At 40.4% G+C, this 7,769-nt stretch overlaps 1 protein-coding gene across 2 annotated transcripts; it reads left to right on the forward strand.

The window, feature by feature from the left end:
• Positions 1 to 1,545: 1,545 nt before the first annotated feature.
• Positions 1,546 to 6,138, forward strand: LOC107583446 (zinc-binding protein A33-like). 2 transcript variants are annotated; one of them, XM_016269640.1, is made up of 6 exons: positions 1,546 to 2,544; positions 2,615 to 2,710; positions 2,995 to 3,228; positions 4,549 to 4,571; positions 4,661 to 4,779; positions 5,589 to 6,138. In XM_016269640.1, the coding sequence occupies exons 1-6, from the start codon at positions 2,023 to 2,025 to the stop codon at positions 6,131 to 6,133; spliced, it is 1,539 nt and encodes a 512-aa protein (XP_016125126.1). In that variant the 5' UTR covers positions 1,546 to 2,022; the 3' UTR covers positions 6,134 to 6,138. The 2 variants fall into 2 exon arrangements, with proteins under 2 accessions (XP_016125126.1, XP_016125127.1); XM_016269641.1 differs by having other exon boundaries at positions 4,664 to 4,779.
• The last annotated feature ends 1,631 nt before the right edge of the window (positions 6,139 to 7,769 follow it).

The raw sequence follows: 7,769 nt of genomic DNA on the forward strand, positions 1-7,769 counted from the left end.
GGGTTCGTTACTATGAAAACCAATTTTAATGTGACAAGTAACTGGTGTGTGAAACGAATTTGAAGAAAATTGGGGGGGGGGGCAGTAGGGATTTCACCTAGGGCGTCAAATTGGCTAGAAACGGCCCTGCACACAGAGTAGGGAATATTAGATCATCTGTTCAAGTGTGCATGATAAAGTTATTGGAATGGGATCAAATGGTGATTCAAGAAATGCTGTTGCTGCGGGTTTCTTGATTTCCCACTTTAAATTTACATTAAAGTTATGCATTTAGCAGACGCTTTTATCCAAAGCGACTTACAGTGCATTCAGGCTATACATTTTTTATTAGTATGTGTGTTCCCTGGGAATTTAACCTATGACCTTTGCGCTGCTAACACAATGCTCTACCACTGAGCCACAGGACAAAATTTAGCCCCAAAACTCCTGAACCCACCCAATTAGAGTGGGGTGGAATTTCCCAATGCTAGTAAACAACTGTAAAAGAGTCTCTGATTTAAAAGCCCCTATCGTGACTGCCAAGTTTCCTGTGAAGATTGCGATACCACTACTGCAGAGTTGACCTAGAATCCAATTCTGAGTCACTCTGAGCCCTCAAGACTTTGACTTTGTGTTTCCCAAGAGACACACACTCCACATCCATCTTTGTTTATTCAAACATCCGCTAGGCTGTTCTTCTCTGTATTAAATTATAGCTGTACCACCATCTTTTTTTTCTGGGAACTTGGAAGAGGGGCAGGATATATGGAAATGAACCATAACAATATGAACAGGAAGGAAGCGTAGGCCGATCAGTCCTGGGGAACATGGGGAGGGAGGGAGTTGAAGTCCAACACTTTCTTTTCGGCTTGCAGTTCCTTGAGATTACATCAGCCACTGCTGCAGGCATGTGCTGACCACAATGGCACTTTCAACTAGATAAACAACTGTCTTAGCAGTTGTCTAAAATGCTTACTTTGATAAATTAGCTATTTTACACTGAAATAATACTAAATGACAATTTGGTTATTGTAATAAAGGAACAAGATTCACTTTATTGTCAACCAGGAGAGAAAACAAATTATTGCTTATGCAGGACAACATAACAGCCCTTACAAAAGAAGAGAATACTAGCATTCAGGTTGAAATAATTAAAAGAAAATAAATAAATAAAAATATTTGAAAAAAAAAGTTGTGAAAAGAGACCAGATTTCGATAAATAAAATAAGGCATTAGAAATTTGGCCTTTTTATTAAGAAAAAAATATAAAAAAATATCTGTGGGTGCAAGAAGAGTAGCTTTTCTGTGTAGCAAAAATCAAATGCAAAAATTAAAATATAACTGGGTGGAATTTGGGAGAAGGAACTTTGATCAATATAATGATGCAACAGAAAATCCACTCTTCAATTTGGAAATAAAATATTAAAAATAAACTGGGCGGAAGTTGTGAGACAAAACCCTGATAAATATATCCACTGAATTAGCTTTTTAAAATACAATTTAAAAAAGTAACTGGGTAGAAGTTGCGAGACCAAACTTTAAAAAATATATATGATGCCTCAAAAATGATCTCTGCAAATTTTGAATAAACTTATATTCCTAATGAAAGTTAAAAACGAAAGCGGGGGGAAAAAAGTAGGGCACATCTGGTTTTACTCACAAAGCTTTTTGTGCTGACATACGCACAGTCATATGGAGGGGATTAAAAGGTTTTGGATAAATACCAGGTTTCTGTGTTTGTGCAATAAATTTCTTATAATGGAATTCATGGGGACCAATGCACAGATGAGGCTTTCTCTAAAAATAAACAGTCCGTGTCTAATTTCTTAGTTTCCTGACTGTAGGCCTGACGTCATGTTGAAGCAAAGCAGAGGGGACGTGCAACTCCAGCCAACTTTCGGCAGGATCAAGCCTGAGACAAGAGCCGCCCCCTCAGCTCCCCCTATCCTTTCTCACAGTCAACAGGAAAGACAGGGCCAGAACTCTGAGAGAGCAGGGAAAGAAGAGACGAAGAGAAGAACATCATACAGAAGATCGCACTAGATGTCCAACAATCTTCCCCCACAGGACAAAATGGACAAGCAAAAACTGAGGGCTGAAATCAGTCCTCGGGTGTCCAAGAAATCTGCACAGCGCCTAAGCAGGGATCTCACCTGCTCCATCTGCCTGGACCTGTTCAAGCGCCCGGTTTCCTTGCCCTGCGACCACACTTTCTGCGAGGCCTGCATTACAAGTTACTGGAGCGGCCCTCGTGGAAAAGGCCAGGGTGGGTCTGGTTCCTGTCCTCAGTGCCGGAAAGTCTTTCCAGGCCAGAGCTACAGACCCAACCGCATCGTGGCCAACATCGTGGAGAGCTACTGCCAGGGGATCGAGGAGAGTGGGGGTCGGCTGACCGGGTTGTCAGCAGACACGGTTCCTCCAACCCCACTTTGCAACCGACACAGAGAAGAGCTGAAGCTGTATTGTGAGGAAGACCAAGAGCTGGTGTGTCTGGTGTGTGGGATCTCTCAGGATCACCGGGCTCACACGCTGGTGTGCATACAAGATGCACAGCAGAGATATCGGGTAAGAATCAAAGACACGTTTTCTAACTTCCTCAGCTCAGCTGAAAGCTCATTGTGTTTGTGATGAACAGGCTTCCCTAACCACTTCAGCAAATGCTCTTCAAAAGGAGCTCAACACTGCTCTAGAGTGTGAGAGAGAGACTGAAGAGGAGGTGAAGAAACTGAAGGTAAGAAGAAACTAAACCTCATGTACACTCTCCAATACCTCTTAAATGGATTGGAAATGATTCATAATCCTAAAATGACTAACACCTAATCATTTAAATTCTTGACCCTTTCCAGTAAGTAGTAACTTGTAGGTCAAAATTATAGGCCACCCAAAAATGAAAAGTCTGTCATCATTTAGATTTTTTAAAACCAAGGTTCCAAAAGAATGTTTTTGCAGTGTTGCCATAAGAAGAACCACTCTGAGGCAAAACATCACCTCATATTCTCTTGTTTTTGGACCCAGGACCACACTGCAGATCTGAAGCAGAGAATCGAGGCACAGTTCAGCGAGCTTCACCAGGTCCTGTACCAGGAAGAGAAACTCCTGCAGGTCAAGCTGAAGACGGAGGAACGGCGAGAGCTGATAAGGCTGGATGAGCACAAGGCCCTGCTCAGTGTGGAGATATCACGCCTGCGCAGAGCTATGAATGACATCGAGGACAAACTCAGGGAACAGGATCCTTACACTCTACTCAGGGTAAGTGCAAAGCCACACACTGACAGATATCTGCAGAACAAAAGAGACCAAAAATACTTTTATTTTCAGGAGGTGGTGATTTGAGGCGAAACTAGAGCGTCAGATTGTTGGCAATGGGTGTGCATGAAGAGACGCTTGTGTAATCCAGCACCAGATACAGTTGGATACTGTAGTAGAGGAGGAATGCCTACTTACAATCAGTTGCACAGAGACTTTCAGACCTCCAGTGATTTTTGTGTGAACGACCCTTTAAAGCAAGACAGAATGTTAATTGCATTATAAAAATAGATTCTTGAGATGCAATGAAAATGTTGTATATAATATAATCATACAAATGATACTAAACATTTGAAGTAATGTATTAATGATGTAAATACTATACATTTCAAATCTGAAAAGAAAATATATATTACATATAATATATCTTAAAGGGGTCATATGATGCTGCTAAAAAGAACATTATTTTGTGTATTTGGTGTAATGAAATGTGTTTATGTGGTTTAAGGTTAAAAAAACACATTATTTTCCACACACTGTACATTATTGTTTCTCCTCTATGCCCCGCCTTTCTGAAACGCGTCGATTTTTACAAAGCTCATCGGTCTGAAAAAGCGAGGTGTGCTCTGATTGGCCAGCTATCCAGTGCGTTGTGATTGGCCGAATTCCTCAAGCGTATGACGGAAATGTTCCGTCCCTTACCATATTGTGATGTCTGCGGCAACCACATGTGACGACCCCGGGCTGGACTCCGCTTCATCCACGGTGAAAGCCGATCCGGCGATCCACAGCGCGAAGTTGAAGTATTTCCTCAGCGACCAGCACGGATCAGCTCCAGGCATGACGAAGCGATATAGTCCTCTTTTGGAAGGCCAAACAAAGTAGTTTCGCTTTCACAACGAAGCACACAGCACCTTCACGACATGGCGGCGGCGGCAACAGATCTTCCCAGATAGTGACGTAGGTATGTGGGGGCGTGTTAGAACGAGCTGTTTTAGGTAGGCGTGGTTGACTCTTAACTTTTATAAAGAATATCTATTTTCGCATTATATGACTCCTTTAAATTATCACTTCAATAGTTAACTGCTAACAGAAAGCTCTGTGGGATATCACTTGGGTCAACACAGGATACAATGTAATGATCTCACCCTTGCCATAGGAAGATAATGCCATTAGTGCAGCAGAAGGGGATTTTCCAGAGTCGTGGATGAAAAAAGGAGGTGTAGCTTAGTTTCAGACACTGATCTCATGTGGAAAACTTCTGTCCCTGCCTCTCGAACTGAGCCAATTTCATCAATCTCCTTTTTCCTGTCTTTTTTGCAGAGTATAAAGGGCCTGCTTCAAAGGTGAGAGACCTCTATGGATCTGTTACAATTAATATTTTCACGAGGAAGTGCTTGAGTTATTTTTGTGTCTGGGCTTGTGTTGTTTCAAGCAGGCAGCCACCGAAGTTTGAGAAGCCGGCGCTGACGCCACCCAGACTGTGTGAGGGCCGCTTTGCTGGGCCCCTGCAGTACAGAGTGTGGAAGTCACTGAAGGGAAGCATCTATCCAGGTTTGAGAATGATCCTAAATGAAAAATGAAGTTAAATATGAATTTTCACATGTTGAATCAAGCGGTGTAAATAAACATTAAAGGACTAACCTCCAATAAAGGAATAACCAAAAATGCTGAAAATTTGCTTACCTTCAGGCCATTAAAAATGTAGTTTGTTTCTTCATTGAAACACAATCGGAGACATTTAGCATTACATCCTTCGCTCACCAGTGGATCATCTGCAGTGAATGGGTGCCATCAGAATGAGAGTCCAAACAGTTGATCAAAACATCACAATAATCCACAAGTAATCCACACCACTCCAGTCCATGTCTTGTAAAGTGAAAATGTGCATATTTGTAAAACAAATCAAATCAAAGACATTTTTAACTTTCAACCGTCACTTCCAGGCAAAATACCAGACCAAATCCAAAATAATAAAAGCAAAATATGGAATTATTATGGATTATAGTTTCATAATTTTGCCAGGAGTTGGTTTGAAGTTAGAAATGTATTAATTATGTTTTTTTTCTTACAAACATGCATGCTTTTCACTTCACAAGACAGTAATTGATGGACTGAAGTCATGTGATTACTTGTGGATTATTGTGATGTTTTTATCAACTGTTTGAACTGACGGCACCCATCCACTACAGAGGATCCATTTGTGAACAAGTGATCTAATGCTACATTTCTCAAAATCTGTTCAGTTGAAGAAGCAAACTTATCTGCATCTTGTATGACCAGAGGGTAAATAGATTTTCAGCCAATTTTAATTGATGGAATGCATGAACTGACTCTTCTCTGCTACACTGTTCCCTTTCTAGTTCCCTCAGCCATCACATTTAACTCCAAAACAGCCAACCCCTGGCTCAGTCTTACATCTTCGCTTACCTGTGTGCGCTACCAGACCTTTAACAACGTGGTGCAGGACAATCCACAGCGGTTCAATGCCGCGCTGTCTCTCTTGGGCAGTCAAGAGTTCACTAAATGCCGCCACTACTGGGAGGTGGAGGTGTACAGCAGCACCGTGTGGACCGTGGGAGTTGCTCGTGAATCCGTCACGAGAAAAGGTGTCATCAATACCATGCCTGCCAATGGCTTCTGGACGCTCTCACTATCGTATGGAGTTCAGTATATGGCCGGTACGTCTCCACCAACGTTGCTGTCTTTGGAAGAGCCACTGGCAAGGATCGGCGTGTATCTGGACTACAAAAGAGGCCTGGTGTCCTTCTATAATGCCGAGAGCATGACGCACCTCTACACCTTCAAGGACATCTTCACTGAGACCCTCTACCCTTATTTTAACCTGGGCTTCCTGGATAAAGTGCATGAAAATGAGCCTCTTAAAGTGTTCCTACCCAAAATCTGATCCCCCCCCCCCCCCATGTTTTCTTTAATAATATTAATATTTGTTTTTTTATATAAACACTAGGCTGGATCTGGATATTTTAAGTTGTTTCAGAGACTTGCCATTTCCAAAAAAAAAAAAAACTTTTCAAAAATGACATATGCAAAATTGCATATGGCTATACTATCTTAACATTACAGCGGGTTAGTGGAGGCACATGAAGATGAAACAAAATCTTCAAAAATGGTTGGAAACCATGGCTTATGACCCTTTCCCATGCTAAAGGATTTTATTTTAGACTACCAGGCATAAGTTACCCCATTACCTGGCAGATACGATATATTCTACACGTTTCTGTGATATTCAGTTTTATAAACAAAGGGGTGAGGATTTGGCTGGTCAGCATGGTCAAGCCAGCCCCTGCTGGTAGATGTGGTAACTACACTGTTAAGCTTTTCCCCCATTGACAGCCATTCAAAATTGGCTGTGTATTTTAATATTTTTAGCAAACAACATATAATCATAAAATATACATAAAATATTTCAGTATAGTGGATGTTTAACCAGTAACTGATGTTTTTTTTAGATGATTCTGAAAGTGGACTTATATTTTTCTCTATGTGCTGCCTTTGACGTCACATCTCAGAACTATCACTAGTGAGGGGTTTATGCATGTTCTTGCGCCATCAGCCAATCAAAAGAGTTATTAGTGACCAAAGATGGACACGAGCATACTTCCACTGTCACCGAGATAAATGGGAATGCTAACCAAAAGATGGTGCAATTGTACTCACGGAAAGAGCAAGCTACCCACGCTGACTGACTGAATCAGCATCTAGTTTTCTAGTTTTCACCAACTTTTATAATTATTAGACACATTGACTTAACCAACAAGTGGCATGAGTCATTAAGTCTTTTAGGAAACTTACACCGCACAATAAGTAACTCTGATCTGTGTCCCAAGTCTTGGCTATATTGAAGGTTATGATTGTAGTAATAATAAAAACCCTGCAATTACAGAGTGAATAAATCGAAGTGTGGCATACGGCTTTAAATAAATCATGCACATCAATACACGATTGATTTAAAAAGGTTTTTTAAAAACTTTAAAAAATATATATATAGTTTTTTTTTTCTTAATCAACCAAAAATTTATTCTTGAACATTTTCAAACGAACAGTTTCCAGCCAAGCTAAAAATAAACGTTTAATCATGTATTGAGGTATCACTACGCAGCTAGCACAGAAAAACGTTAGATTGTTGTTATATATATATATATATATATACAGTGGAGAAAAAAAGTATTTAGTCAGCCACCAATTGTGCAAGTTCTCCCACTTAAAAAGATGAGAGAGGCCTGTAATTTTCATCATAGGTATACCTCAACTATGAGAGACAAAATGAGAAAAAAAAAATCCAGAAAATCACATTGTAGGATTTTTAAAGAATTTATTTGCAAATTATGGTGGAAAATAAGTATTTGGTCAATAACAAAATTTCATCTCAATACTTTGTTATATACCCTTTGGTGGCAATGACAGAGGTCAAACGTTTTCTGTAAGTCTTCACAAGGTTGTCACACACTGTTGCTGGTATTTTGGCCCATTCCTCAAGAGCAGTAATGTTTTGGGGCTATATATATATATATATACACATA

This window comes from Sinocyclocheilus grahami, unplaced genomic scaffold, assembly GCF_001515645.1.
Source record: "Sinocyclocheilus grahami isolate Dianchi unplaced genomic scaffold, SAMN03320097.WGS_v1.1 scaffold53.1, whole genome shotgun sequence".
NCBI lineage: Eukaryota > Metazoa > Chordata > Actinopteri > Cypriniformes > Cyprinidae > Sinocyclocheilus > Sinocyclocheilus grahami.

Bases quoted from the DNA above. Each gene is read 5' to 3' on its own strand.
- LOC107583446 (XM_016269640.1), top strand. From the start codon at position 2,023: ATGTCCAACAATCTTCCCCCACAGGACAAAATGGACAAGCAAAAACTG. The intron at 2,545-2,614 runs GTAAGAATCAAA...TGTGATGAACAG, and splicing joins ATGCACAGCAGAGATATCGG to GCTTCCCTAACCACTTCAGC. The intron at 4,780-5,588 runs GTTTGAGAATGA...TTCCCTTTCTAG, and splicing joins GAAGGGAAGCATCTATCCAG to TTCCCTCAGCCATCACATTT.